General features: G+C 33.0%; 2 protein-coding genes across 2 annotated transcripts in view; both read left to right on the forward strand.

Annotated features, from left to right (window-relative positions):
* LOC126697041 (lysophospholipid acyltransferase LPEAT2) overlaps positions 1–6,348 on the forward strand; it is a 37,762-nt gene extending 31,414 nt beyond the window's left edge. The window contains exon 14 of the mRNA XM_050393850.1: positions 6,190–6,348. Within this exon, the coding sequence (XP_050249807.1) occupies positions 6,190–6,333 (144 nt within the window). The 3' untranslated portion in view covers positions 6,334–6,348. The remainder of the gene's footprint in view (positions 1–6,189) is intronic.
* Positions 6,349–8,059: 1,711 nt separating this feature from the next.
* On the forward strand, positions 8,060–11,342 carry LOC126697042 (glutathione S-transferase T3-like). Its single transcript, XM_050393851.1, has 3 exons — positions 8,060–8,511; positions 9,847–10,295; positions 10,385–11,342. The coding sequence occupies exons 2-3, from the start codon at positions 9,849–9,851 to the stop codon at positions 10,418–10,420; spliced, it is 483 nt and encodes a 160-aa protein (XP_050249808.1). The 5' UTR covers positions 8,060–8,511; positions 9,847–9,848; the 3' UTR covers positions 10,421–11,342.
* Positions 11,343–15,700: the final 4,358 nt, after the last annotated feature.

The raw sequence follows: 15,700 nt of genomic DNA on the forward strand, positions 1-15,700 counted from the left end.
ATTTTACCCATGCTATAATTAATAGGACAAAAAACATATATAAAATATTGTGTAAATATTAATATTAATTATCAAAAGATAGAGAGCAATATCAAAATGAAAAGAGAAATTTGCATAACATTTAGATCTAAGTAATTGAAATATAGCATAGTCTTAAACGACATGACAACAATAAACCCAAAACCTATCACATTTGGACATAGTTTTGCCACATGGCTGATGCTATAGAATCTCTTATAATATCTCCTTACCTAGTATCCTCATCATCTTCTCTTGGAGTAGGGGCCACACATTCACAATGAGAATGCGAAACCTCTTCATCAACTTCAGTAATAAGACTTTCAACAGGATCGACACCCATTAAATAATTATGAAGTATGCAACATGCTAAAATGATTTCATTTTGAGTGTCAACACAATAATTAGGCTCTGTAGTACTTGCTATGATAGGAAATCTCTTTTTAAGTACACCAAATGCTCTTTCAATAGCAGTGCGCAATGACGCATGTTGCAAATTAAACAATTTTTTAGCATTTTCAGGGGGACGAACAGAGTACTCTTTCAAATGATAACACACTCCCCTATAAGGTGCAATCAGACGACTTCTATTCATGTATCCCACATCAACAAGATAATATTTACCTAATAAACAATAACAACCATTAATTATATTCTACAAATTTTTTAATTATAAAGAATACACCCTAATACGTATTTGAATTAAATTTACCTTGTGGAATTTTCAAGTTATCATTTCTAGTTAAAGCACTCTTTATTATTTTTGAATCTGACGCAGTTCCTTCCCAACCTGGTAATACGTATGTGAATTTTAAATCAAATGAGCATGCTGCCAACACATTTTGTGTTGTGTAACCCTTCCTACCCCGATATCTTGGAGCATCCTCATTAGATACTTTGACACGAACATGTGTTCCATCAAGTGCTCCAATACAATCCTGAGATTTAACATTATCTCTTAAAACATTTACCTTAAAATATATTTGTACTAAACTACTATCAAATATGAATTATATGCATGATATATTTACCTTAAAATATGGGTTGAACCTACTACTTTGTAGTATTTCAAGTGGCACTTAGGTTCCATCAGGTTGTCGAAGGAATTGATCCTCTAACATAATTATTGATCTTAGCACGTTATGAAAATGGCAACTAATGGTCTCACTGGAACGACAAAAAAAGAAGGACATGGTACAAGTCGTCTGATTATGTGCTAACATGTGAAGAAACTTGCCAACTTGCTCTTCAACCGTGGCACGCTGTGTGTCTTGAAGATCACTATCTCTCCGCAAAATGTCACACAAACCTTGAAAAGCTTGTGGACCCATGCATATTACATCATATCATTTTTTACTATTCCTAAGTCGAGACATTAGTTCATCACGAACTTTTTGTCTTTCTATGGTTGATTGTATAGGGATGTGGGGAACACGTCTTCTTTTTAGTCGTTGCCTTTGATGGATAATGTAACACAAATAACGGCATGCAGCATGAACCAAGGCTAGTTTCCGCATAAAGTCCGAAAAAATTATGGTCTTAAGTACCTCATCATTCAAATCCATCTAAGTAAAAAAAATAGTTATGTTATTAGTCCAACTTAGAAAATTATGGGCACATTGTAAGCAGATATACACACATGCATAAATACATTTACATCTTTATTATTTAGTATTGTATCTCAACATTGATAAATAAATATATAAAATATAACATAAATATGGTAATCCTTTAATTTCTTCTTCTTCTTTTTGTTAAGAATGTGATAATCGTAAAACCACCTATTTACAAAACGACATCCTAGTTGACCATGGTTTTAGACAAAACCACAGGTAATCCTTATTTGTAATAGTTGCTTGTGCTTTCTCATACAGTATAAATTGGTCCCAATGCCTAGCATTTTAGCAAGTCAATTGTAAGAGAATAATAGTAAAATAACCATGGCAATTGTAAGGCAATTTCATTATTAACCATCCCTAGCCATAATTAACCTCTATTAAGCATTGTTACATATATAGTGTCTACTAAAGTATGGTATAAGGCTATATGGTCAAAAAAATCTTATAGATTTTAGATAAATATTGGCTCAAAATGAAAGGGGTTGCTTTAAAAGGGCCCTTTTCAATTTGAAATATGAGTGTGAGTTTTTGTAGTTCATGTTATGCTTTATTTTGAAGCCTATAGAACTTGTTTAATTAGCACAGAGAGAGAGAGAGAGAGAGAGAGAGAGAGAGAGAGAGATACTCTGTTAATGGAAGTTTGGTAGTATAATTATTTACCACATGCCACCAGACGTCAAATTATGGAAGTATTCAATAGTGCTTTATATCAGAAGGCATCCATGCTTGCTTCTGTAAGGTTATGGTCACATGCTTTAATAAGTTGCATGTGCCTCTGTCTGCAAGGAAAGTAACTCTCTTTGTTTCCCTTATGGTTGTTGCTCTGGAGTCCAAGCCTTGGGTTTATGATATTCTCATCTACGACACTGTGTATTACCCAAGCAGTAGCAGTATAGGTGCCAATGGTATCAACAAACAGCCTGTTTTCCAGAGTAAGTTTGTTCCACGTTGTGCCCATAATTTGTCATTAAAGTTCTAAACTACTATTATTTTAATTAAAATACTTTTCATTTTAGTTTCTTCTCATTTTAAAATTTTTTTATTCTTGTTTTTTTCTTAACCGCACATTTGTCTGTTGTCTAAACTTGTACACTAGCTTTTGTAGATATTTCCTCTTAACCATACACATGGTGAAGCCTTGGAGATATTAGTAGCATTGGATGGTTGAATTAAAACTGGAAGTTCAACACACCACTTGCTTAATAGAGGATGCAGAGATCGTAAATAACAGAGGAAGCAGAGAGGAAACAGAGTAAAAAGCAAATCAGTTGAGTTCTCTGGTAGTTCTCACTTTCAAATTTACAGTAGTTCTATAGCAGTTTTCTAGCAATTCTCACTTTCAAATTTCTAAATACAAGTTCGAATCTTAGTTGTACAGGTAACTCTAATGGCAATTTTCGTTTCTTTTCACTTTCAAGATTTTTAGGTGTATAGAATGCTAGTTTGTTTTGGTTTTTAGGTGTACAAAAACACTATATGTATATATATATATATATATATATATATATATATATATGGTTAAAAGGGATATATATTATAAAACAACTAACTATTTACAAACACGCTTATCAGCCTACAAAAGGACAAACCATTCATATCCGAATACAATACAGGGAGAAGTTCAATAGAGGGAGGCTGATCAAACAAAAACACTATATATCACTCTCATAGCAAACAGTTCATAAAATTAAAAAAAAAAAAAAAAAAAAAAAGCCTAGCAAACAACCGAAAAGAAAAAGAAAAAGATACACATACTTGGTTTGAGCAATAACTGAAAATTGTAGCAGACAAAAGAAAAAGCAAGACCAGCGGCAGCAGCTTCACTCTGCTGATATTGAAAGGGTATTTTAGGGATTTTAACAAAAATTTCATTAAACCTAAATCCATCCCATCTCATTCCTCCCAATTTTGAGGGGAACAAAAATTTGAGATTTTGAGGGAAAAGGGAGGAATGAGCATTCCCTCCTAACCATTCCATTCCCTCCCACTTAAACTCTCAAACAAGGGAATGGACATTCCATTCCCTCCGTAAAAACTCCCAAACGAGGGGAGGGAAAAATATTCTAAAAATATTCCTTTGATTCCATTCTATTCCATTCCATTCCCTCCTCCCAAACGGAGCCTAAATCTTGGACCAATAGTATATTGGGAAAATGGGTGAGACTGTAAAAGTAATTGACGTGGGAAAAAAACAATAGATTAGTAGGTTGCCCTTCTTTTCTACCTTAATTGTGTTTATTTTCTCTTGATTTTTTTTTTCAAAAATAAAAAATAAAAGGATAAGAGAAGGATGTAATTGAAATTCTTATAATTCTTCTCCTATGTATCTGACTCCTTTGTTTCAAGCAGAAGTGTTGCAAATCAAATCAAATGGGTAATAGCAAATGGTGGAAAGTGAGAAACACATAATAACTATGGTAAAATTGGTGTTAGGAATATTTTTTTTATAGGAGCATTTATATTTGTTCGTGCAAAAATTAATATCTATTTTAATATAAAAACCTATTTTTTCTATTACATACTCACTTTTCAAAACATCTCACATTAAATTATTTATTTTACACAACTTTTCATTAAAATATCAATTTTTCTTTTTTTTTTAATTATTTACCTTTCTTTATACATAACAATTACCATCCACTCTCTTATTTCATCTTTGAGATATGTGAAAAAATAAATAAAAAATAAAATGCAAAATAAATAGCGTTAGTTTAAATTTACATGATTTTAGAGCATTTACATCAGCTTATGCAAAATTTTCTATTTATTTTAGTATAAGAACCTACATTTTCTATTTTACATACTCACTTTTCAAAACACCTCACATAAGATTATCTATTTTACACTACATTTCATTAAAATATCAAATTTTCTTGATTTTTGAAATTGTTTCTCTTTCTTCACACACACAACAACAACCAACAATTGTCTTCCTTCATTCTTGTGATATGTAAAGAAAGAATAAAAATCTAAATGCAAAATAAATAGTATCAGTGTAAATTTGCACAATTCCTTTATCCCTACTCTCTTTGCATAATTGATGTGTTATATTCCAAACACCATTTTACTTTTATTAATTTTCACAATTATTTTTATAACAATTGATTTGTTATATTGTGACTAATATAAATAAAACTAATATTAATAGTGAAACTATGTGAAAATGAGGTTACTAACCACAACCTATTCTATCTACAATTATACATTATAAATATATTTATTTATTTTGTGTGTGTTTCTTACATTACTTTTTCTTATTTGTGTATTTCACATAATATGAATGTTCTATAATTGAGTTGAATATCGACCTAACATCTTCATTGGGTAAAGTTACTGATTTTACCTGGTTTTGGATCAGTTGGAAAATTTGATCAGACCTGTAATCAGGGGCGGAGCCGGGGGGGGGGGGGGGGGGCGCGAGCAATTGCCCCACGGCTAGCTCCAAAAAAACACTTAGTACTTAGCTAATACTTATTAAAAACCCTTGCATACTTTTTCTTTAGATAGAAATAGCAATTTAGATCAAAGTAATACATTAGCTTGGACTATCTTCCTTAACCTGGGAGGAATTTCATCTAACCAAAAGTTCAACTCACTCACACTTAATGATAATTTAGCCAACTAAAACTCCACTCTATTTCTTTGGTCTTGAAATAGAGCATAACTCTACCTTCTAAATGAACCAATAAGCAACTATGAGTCCTCCACTAGCATGCCCTACACATAAGTTGTAGTGAGTCCTTACCCTACCTTAGCAAAAAGGCCCTGATCAATCCTTTAAAAAATGCACTCTTGCATACCAACGCAGAAATCAAAGTGCACAGCTTGGAAAGTCACAATCCATCATGAACCTTGTTAGAGCCCCTCTATACTTAGCTATTATAATATTTGAATTTTTTAAATCTTTTTCTTTTGTGAAGGTTTCTTGTTCATATAGTTAATTATATATTAAAATTTTAAAAATAGTTAATTTCTATTACGGTTTAGAAACTAAATATATATACAACATATTAGGGAAACAAAACATTATTGTTTGCTTTAAGATAATCTAAAAATGATAATATGATCTCAATTTTTTTGTAATAATTTACTCAATTTTATAAAAATTTGTGTATAAATAATAAAAAGTAACATAAATTTACTAGATAAATAGAATATGATGAATAATTGAATATGCTTTCTTTTTGTGAAGGTGTTTACATACTTACATTAAAATATCACTTAGTATCCAAATGAATAATTTTCAAATTTCAAAATAAGTTTCCAACATTATATATTCACACAATGTGCATATATCATATACATATTTTACCCATCCTCAACTCAAATTCTGGCTCCGCCACTGCCTGCAATCCCAGACTTGAATGAGGATGAGGTGAGTAATACTTCCATCTATCCATATAATTGGCCTTTGTTTGGGTAATGGTACCCATGTCTCGTAAATATCTTTTAAGAGAAGTCTGTTGTCATTGTCTACATAAAAAAATTGTTCTGGCTATGTCATTCATAAATTGTAACATGATCAAATCTTGGTCATTCTGGTTACTTGCAGGTCCGTGAGCTGTTTAATTTATTTGATTCTGATAGTGATGGGGAGATCAGCAAGGATGATTTTAATACCTGTCTAAGAAAAAATCCTCTACTGATAGCACTTTTCATACCTCGTTTGCTGCAAAAGGGATTGCCAGAAACTTGAGATAGGATGCTGGAGGAGGTAGTGTGATAAATTGGGTTTCCATGCTTTTCTAGTTTAATGTTTTACTCCTTGATTGTAGGGTTTTGTTTATGAAGGGAGAGAGTTGAAGAGAGGGGGAGGGGGGGGGGGTGTGGGTTACCATTTGTATAGTGGGGCTTTAATTTTTTTAAGCATGCCCCTGTAAAATGCTCATAAGGCAGTCAGTTTGGGTATTAATCTGTATTTTTATTTATTTTTTCCTGTTATCTACAACCTGTTCTTATATGAATAGTATGAGAAACTTGCATATTGTGCTTTAAAGTGATCCACTTGGTTCACTACTTACTCATATCACGGTTCTTATATCTCAATTTTCATCGCTTAGAGCATCTCCAACAGGGCTGGCCATCTCCAAATTTTGGAGAGAAAAGCCACTGTTCACACAAAAACAGCCCTCCAACAGCCTCTCTATCTCCAAAAAAAATTTTAGATTTGCTACAGTGACTCTCCAGGCCTGGAGAGCATTGTAGCAATCACTGTAGCTTATGCAAACATTATTTCTCCTTAAACTAATCCCGGTTGAATTAAAAAAATATTTTTTTTCTTTTTCCTTCCTTTCTCTTTCTTCTTCACTCTCTTTCTCTCTTCTATATCTCAACGGCTACAAAACGCAGAATACAATCCAAACACGAAAACAATTTTTCTCATAAACCAAATGAAATCAAAAAAAAAAGAAAAAAGAAAAAAAGAGACCTGTTCATGAGCAAAAGAATTAATTCAATCTCAATAATCACAACCGATTAAAATTTTTAATTTTCACTCAATAATCACAACGGTAACAACAAAACTATTCTTGATCTTTTCTCTCAAACATCTCTAAACTCAGTCTCAATCAAAATACAAACTCAAATCACAATTTTAAAACTAATCAAATTAGAACAAAAAAAAAAAAGCAAAGCTGACCCATCTGAGCCTTGGTGGGGAGGAGGATATGAGGTGGTGGGAAAAGGACAAGCGGACGATCTTCATGTGTGAGAGAGAGCTCCAGCCGAAGTGCTGCTAGAGAAGAAAAGAAAAAAGAAAAGTGCTCCTAGAGCTCCAGCCGAAGTGCTGCTAGAGAAGAAAAGAACAAAAAAAAAAAGTGCTCCAGAGAAAGTGCTAGAGAAGATAGAGATAAGGGAAAGGTGGGGAGGAGAAAAAAAGAGGAAAAAAGAAAAGAAAAGAAACGTGTGGAGGAAAAAAAGAGATAAGGGAAAAATAAAAAATCCTAATTGAAAAATACTATCACAATATTTTTACAATATTTTTACAATAAATTTTAAGTAACAGATTGTTATTAGTTAATATTGGCGAGTAAAAAAATAATTTCAGTGGTGGGTTCAAATTAAAACTAGTAATAACTTTCCACATAAATTTTGTTGTGAAAGTATTGCGTAAAATGTTATGAACATAGCACTTCTCATTGAAAAATATAGTTGTTAAAAAAAGAATAAATGATGATTAAAACAGAATAAACAATAAATGAAAAAATAATATTTAAATGAGATAGAGAATGGGATAGAGAATCTGTTGGAAAGTGTATTTGAAAAAGTGGGTTGCTAAAAGCTAAATGTCACTGTTCATTCTCCAAACAGGCAAAAATTAGGCAAAAATTTAGAGAGGTTGCTGGAGATGCTCTCAAACCTCTAACTTAAATCTCATATTCTAATTCCCTATTTTCTCTTAACTCAGAGCATCTCCAACAAGGTTGGCCATCTCCAAATTTTGGAGAGAAAAGCCACTGTTCACACAAAAACAGCCGTCCAGCAGCCTCTCTATCTCCAAAAAAAAATTTAGATTTGCTACAGTAGCTCTCCAGGCCTGGAGAATACTGTAGCAATCACTGTAGATTTTGCAAATATTATTTCTCATTAAACTAATACCAGTTGAATTAAAAAAATATTTTTTTCTCTTTCCTTCCTTTCTCTTTCGTCTTCACTCCGTCTCTCTCTTGCTTCTCTTTAGAAAAAAACTCTCTCTTTGCTTCTCATCAGAAAACAACGGTGAAGCTTAAAATCGACGAAGCTCTCTCTCACAAAACGATCTGCCCAGATATTTTGAAGCCCAAATCGTGGCTCAACCACCAGTGAGGAAGAACGGAAATCTGAGAACATCGGTCAACAATGGAAATCTGAGAATATCGGTCAACAACGGAAATCGGTACCCAAAATTTGATTTCATGGTTTTTTTTTAATAATGTTTGAATTTATTGGTGGTTTTGCATGATTTGCTATTGCTACTGTCTGGATTTAGTTTTGGATTTATGGGTTTTTTCTATGTATCTCTGATTTGTGTTTTTCTTTTTCACTCTGTTTCTTGATCTCATCTATAGCTATTTAATCAATCTTATTTAGAGTTAATAAGCTAATCTGATTCCTTTTAGTTTCTTATTTTTTAATAAATTTTTTGGCTTCATCTCTATTTTTGCATGCCAACGTTCTTTTATTTTTTTTCAATGCATTTTGATTCATGTGTTACAGTAATATGATTGAAATCTTGCTCTGAGGAAAATAGAGAAGGCAGGGGGAACTTGGGAAATTTTTTCTTAGACAGTAGTTGTTGAATATATATATATATATAAATATATATATAGAGACACACCAACAGAGAGGTTTCTGAGAGAAGCAATGGACGGGAATAAGAAAACGGCGTCATCTTCTTCCTTGACTTCTGAACTTTTTAGGTCCAATTAAAGAATCTTCTTCGTCATCTGGGATTTTTGGGTCTATCTTTGTGCCTTCAACCAAAGTATTGGTTTTAATCTCAATTCAATTCTGTTGTTTTGAGCTAATGTTTAGAATCTATAAATATGTGATGTATTTTCTTTGATTGTTTCGATTTGATTTTCATTGATTTGATTTTTTTATGTTCGTCTGTTTTTTGCATTTTATGGTATTGGTACCAATTTTGTTTTTACAGTGGGCGCCTTCTACAGTTTGTCTATCTCTCTCTCTAAAACTTTCTCTCTCCATCTCAATTGAACTGATTCATACTCCCTTGTCATCTCCAATTGAATTGATTCATCTCAAAGTTCAGGGAGTGTGTGAGCTTTTTTTCCATGTTCTGTTATATGTCTTTATCATACTTTATGTTTCGAAACCTAAAAGATTGGAGATTGGATATAATTTTCAGTTGCAAGGGTGATACAATAGATTGCAAAGAGATGAAATGGTAATTCCACAGTGCAAGCATCCTATATAATCATGGTAATTCCACATTGCTAATAAGAGGGTATTGAGTTACAATTGGAGGGTAATAAGGTAGCTTTTAGGGATGAAAAATGCTCATAATATTGCCTTTATTTTTGCATTTGTTGCTGCACTAGTTTTATCTGCTAAAGGCAGTCTTGACATACATGCTTATTAATAATGTCATGTGATGGAATAAGTTGTAATAAGTAATTAGTGTTAACTATCAACTAAATGCATATGGAAGAGAGCTTGCTATGTTTATTCATTAGCATTATGTGTTTTTATTTTTTGTTTTTGTTACTAGGGATGGATTCGGGTATTCCAAGAGGCACATCATTCACTGATCTTATAGAAGATAGCTTTAATGATTATATGTCTGGATCTTCACATATTAGTGATGAAGACAGTGTTCCACAAGCTCAAACATTCAGCCAAATGTCTCCACCCCAAGTTGAATCCACAACCAAGAAATCACAACGTGGCATCAACTTCTCCATAGAAGAAGACATCCTTCTTGTGTCTGCCTTTCTTAATGTCAACCAAGATGTAGTGAAAAGTAATAACCAAAAACGCGAAACATATTGGACGAGAATTTGGGAGTACTACCACAAGTGGAAGACCTTCACTTCTGAGCGAACGGCGGGTTCTCTTATGAACCGATGGTCAACGATTCAACTTTCCACCAATAAGTTTTGTGGGTTTTTGTCACAAATTGAATCGAAGAATGAAAGTGGTAAGACTAAAGAAGACAAGGTAAATCTTATAAAGAAATTTGTGTTAATTTGCTAATTTATTCCAATTGTTTCAAGATAGTAACTATAATCTATTTGTTAATTGTTCAGCTTGTTGCAGCAAGAAACCTTTATAATGCAATCTAGGGCACCAAATTTCAGTATGAGCATTGTTGGAATTTGTTAAAGCACTCACCAAAATGGCTGGTTATTGTTAACAATCAACAACCAAAAAAAATGAAAAAAAGGAGATTTGAGCCATCTTCACCTTCTAATTTGGAGTTTGAACATTTAGAGGATGATGATGCTCTACAAGTTCCGATTGTAAACTTGGAGAGACCACCAGGGGTGAAAGCTGAAAAAGAAAGATTGAAGAAACAAAAATGCAAAGAAGGTACGACTTCTCACATAGAAGATGTATTGAATGTTATGATGGAAGAAAAAAGAAAAATGAATGAGATGAAAATGGCTTGTATTGAGAAAGGACGTCTTGCAGACCATGAGCAGGAGATGGCTCGAATTCTTCTTGAGGATAAAAAACTTGAAACGGAAAAAATGAAAATAGAATTGGCTATGAAAAATTTGAAAGAGGCAAATGTAATGGAAAAAATGAGATTGAATAGATTGAAGGAGGACAATGAAATGGAGAAAATTAGAATGAAACAAGTGAAGGAGGAAACAGAGATTATGATGATGGATGTAAGTACGTTGTCTTCAATGCAGCAAGAATATATTCATCAGCGCCAAATGGAGATCCTTGAAAAACGAAGGTCTAGTCATTAGACTACTATATTCATCAATGCTCTTGTTTTGTATGATTAAGAGAGCGCTTAAAACTTTTTTTTTTTTTGTTACAATATGATTCTACTGACTAAGGATACATGTTGGGTCACTCACTTTTTTTTGTTGCAATGTGATCCTACTGTACTATATACATGTATCCAAGATGATGTTCAACTTTACAGCTAATTTTCATTAGCTTTTAAAATGTAAAACTTCTTTTGTATCAGTAGCTTGCTACAATGAAACAGGCAGGTTTAGTATTTAGTGTTAACTGTGAAATGTCAAACTTCTTTTGTATTGATGTTTTTATTCTTTAATATAGTACTGGTGAGATTCATATATGCTTCCCATGACTAGCCCCTATTGGTATCATCGCTTATTTGCTGGTTGTTGACAGGAGGAGTGGGGTTAATTTAATACATAATGTTTTTTACAATTGTGTGTCAGTTCTAGATTTTATTCTTAAGCTCAGTTCTAGATTTTATTCTTAAGCTGAAACAACATTGCTTTAGCCAACAAATGAGTGACTATGCGATCTTCATGAATACTTCTAACTGTAGCTTGATCTTCATGACTATATGTTTTGTACAAGTACTTTAAAAATTTTATGTAATTTGAAATTTATCAAAACTATGTAAATCTTAAAATTTATCAAGTTTTTTTAAACATATGACTATTGAGAAATATTACCATTTGAAAAATATGACCCTTAAAAAAAAGCCTATATAATTGTTGAAAATTTTGAAAATGTTACCGTTGGGAAGTTTAAAAATATAGCTGTTAGAAATTTGAAAAATATAGTTATTGGGGAAGAATAAAAAAATAATAAAGAAAGATTAAAGAAATAATATTTAAATGAGATAGAGAAAGAATAGAGAGTCTGTTGGAAAGTGTATTTTAAAAAGTAGATAGATAAAAGCTAAATATCACTGTTCATTCTTTAAACAGGCAAAAATTAAACAAAAATTTGGAGAGGCTGCTGGAGATACTCTCACTCCCCTTTGTGTTTGCATCAAAACTTGGCCTAGTTTTCAGTTAAAAAAAGCAACTTTAACTCAAAAAAGTGGAGCCCACTAGTCTTAAGAACTCTTGTGAAAGTAAGAAAAGACAGGCACTGAAGAAGCTCCTTTAATTGAAGAAAGAAAGACAGAGGCAGAAGAAGCTCGGATGGACCTTAGATGATAGTGACTCTCTCTCTCTTGAAACAAATGTTATGCAAATTTCTTATGCCATAATATCAAAATAAACTTTATCTGCTTCTTACATTACAAAGTCTTTGTGCAAATTCTTTCTTCACAGTTAGCCAAAATCCACAAAGCTGACTTTACCAAAAACACACTCACAGCCCAGGCCAAATAAGAGAGAAATTCGTAAAAGATTACAAGAACCCAGAATGACCCACTGCAGTTCTAGTACCAATAAACCTTAAAAGCCCATAAATTACAACTATTAGTGAAACTAAAAATCTCATGCCAAATAGACCCATCAAAGACTATAAGAATCCAGAAAAACTCACTGCTCCTCCATTCTCAATAAATTTTATAAACCCATTAATTATAACTTATTTATTCTGAAAATCATAGCTAAATAAAATAAAGAAAGAAAAGAAAGAAGAAGAAGCTGGAGAAGATATAGGCGTGAAGAAGAAAGAAAGAAGAAGCTGAAGGGAAAACATGGCCCGGAGAAAAAAGAAAGAGAAAAGAAGAAAGAGCAGTTGGTCTGACTTTGAGTGTGACAAATCTCTGTAACGAGTCTTACACATAAGATCATTTGTTATTACCGAAATGTCACTTAGCTCGTAACTTAAAATCTAAAAAATATCACAAACTTGTTCTCATTTCTCATCATTCAGGGTTTGTTTGGAATCCGTTTATTCTGTTAAAATTGAAAACTTTTTACTAAAAGTACGGTATATAAAATGTAAAAGTTAGTTAAAATAGTACAGTAAAACCCATAAATAATAACAAAAAGTATAGTGAAACTCATGAATAATAGCAAAAATAAGTTAAATAATAAAATAAACTGGCAAAATTAAGCTATGCCAAATGCATACTTATTCACAATATTTTTGAGTGAAGAGAATCAACCCAAACAATACTTGTGTCAGTGGGGCATACAATCTTTGAGTAATGAGTAATTGAAATTGAGATATGAGGGATGAAAATCGCCAAACAAAAACTTCGTGTTCATGGGCTGTGTGGTCTTATACTTCAAACAAGAATTTTTACGCCAAAAATTAAGTCAAATTTGGTAAGTTGAACAAGAACCAAGAGCTATTAACACTAGGCTTGTATTCCAATGCGATTACCTTATTACATAGAAAAACAGGAAGAACTGATTAAATGCCCTTTGTGTATGTGCATGCTCATGTGATTATCAGTTTGGAAGTAAAAAACTTATTTGTGGGATTCAGAGAGAGGGATGATGGTGTAAAAGTCGAAAGAAAAAGAGGGAAGTGTTAATCAACTTAATTCGCACTAGATGATTAACAATGGACTGCTTGCAAAACTGGAAAGCTTGTCTTCTATTAGATAATCAGTAATGTTACATGCTAACTTCTGAGGTGACAACTGGTCTTCCTTGGACCCCTCAAAAAAACATTATTCAATGACCAGGTTCTTAATCAAGATATAGAAGCTGTAATATTATGACTGCTTCCCTGAGTTGAACAACGTTTGAAAGTTATTTCCCTTAATCTGTCAACCTTCGCTAAGGACAGTGTTGATTAGTCTGCTTCTTCCAATCCTTCTGTATTAGTCAAACGCCAACGTTTACCAAAGAATTAAGTTAGGCTTTGTTTCTGTTAAAGATGTTGAATGATTCAAAGAGAGAGGAGAAAGCAAAAAAAAAAAAAATTTAACATTGGTTCAGCTGACATTTGGGAAGTTCAAGTTGAAGGTATTTTGACTACATGGAGTCTATTGTTCATGTCCTTCAAGAGTGCAGTATTATAAGATTTTTCTGATCCTGTCTAAGCGTACATTCCACCCAATTTGGGTATTTTTCTTTTATAATAATGGAGATGGAGCCTCTTTATAAAAGTGGTAGGACTATATTGTAACGGGACCTAAAGCCTAGGCCTTGAGCTGGCCTATGTGTTTGTTCATATGATAGAAGCAATGTACTTATTGTCCTTCTACACAGACATCAGCACACACATTATTAATACCCAACCAAAAAAAAAAAAAAAAAAAAAAAACCATTTCATCAAAACATAAACAGAGATAATTTAAAGAGAAAAACCTGTAGACGTTAAGCAGTTATCTGTGGCAGAGTTGTTCATGAAAGTCCATTTTGGTCTAATTCGGTCCATTTCGGTCTACTTCAATCCATTTCGGTCATTTCAGTCTACTTTGGTCTATTCGGTCCATTTTGGTCCATTCGGTCCTTGCAAAACTTAATCATCATTTTCTTTTCCCTGGCCAATATTTTTTTATATGGGAATTTGGAATTTATTTTCCATTCAGGAATCATTGCAATCTTCCTGAAATTTGTTTCAGAAGGGTAATAGAGTATAGTTCTATTATTATTTCATCAAACCTTTGAATGGCAGAACAAATTATCAATATTCATTTATGTGATTAAGGCCGAATGAAAGATGGTTCATGCTTAATGTTAATAAAGATAGATCATCACTTGAAAACCTGGGTCCAGCAAGAGTTGGTGAGCTAATTTAAGATTCTCAAGGAAATTGGGTGAAAGATTTTTCGAGGACAATTATGCAATTAGAATTGCTGCAAATGAATTAACCTCTCTAAAGAATCATGAGGTGTCAAGTCCCTGATTGTAACTATCCAAAAAAAAAAAAAAACATGAGATGAGAGTTTGAGACTGTCTAGGGTCTATTTGGTTTTTTGAAAACAATTACTCATCACTCCTCACTCAATTTTCATCACTCGACACTCATCACTCATCACATAAAATACCCCAATTTTCTATACCCCACCCGTTTGGCACATATTTTTCAGCTTCTCATCACTCAATTTTTTCTACTTTTTGTGGGACCCATACTTGAGCACTTGGTCATGGACTACCCGCCTCACCCTCATTCCCCACCATTTTCTTCACTTCTCATTTCCCCTTCACCCCTTCAGCCCTGTTACTCTCCCAAAATGCAAACCTAAACCCATGTGAGTATATTATCAAATTAATGTATTTTTTATTTTTTTTACTAAAAAACTCCAAGGTTGCACCTAGTGTGACTATTCTGAGCTTGATGAAGGTTGCGCCTAGTGTGATTTTTCATAGATCTCTCTCTCTCTCTCTCTCTCTCTCTCTCTCTCTCTCTCTCTCTTTGGATCAATGAGCAACAAAGCCGAATTGAGATTTTGAATGAAAAATTTGAAAAAGCCAACGAGTGATGAGCAATGCCATTGATGAGCGACAAAGCCGGATCGACGAGCGACGAGTGACGCCATTGATGTGAAATATGAGATTGAAAGAGAGAGAAAAACAGAGTAGTGGGTCAGAGATTTTGGAGATTGTTTGAATTGAAAAGTTTGTTTCTTGATTTTGGAGATTAATGGGTCTGAGACTGAGATGATGGTGCCAATGGTGGAGTCAAGAAGGATGGAGAAGATGGTGGGTCTGAGCTCCGATCAGTGGTGGTATGAAGATGGTGGTATAGTTTACCACAAAAAAAGA

This window comes from Quercus robur, chromosome 8 (genome assembly GCF_932294415.1).
Source record: "Quercus robur chromosome 8, dhQueRobu3.1, whole genome shotgun sequence".
Classification (NCBI taxonomy): domain Eukaryota; kingdom Viridiplantae; phylum Streptophyta; class Magnoliopsida; order Fagales; family Fagaceae; genus Quercus; species Quercus robur.

Coding starts and splice junctions, on each gene's coding strand:
- LOC126697042 (XM_050393851.1), top strand. CDS start 9,849: ATGGATTCGGGTATTCCAAGAGGCACATCATTCACTGATCTTATAGAA. Junction 10,296..10,384: donor GTAAGACTAAAGAAGACAAG/GTAAATCTTATA, acceptor TTAATTGTTCAG/CTTGTTGCAGCAAGAAACCT.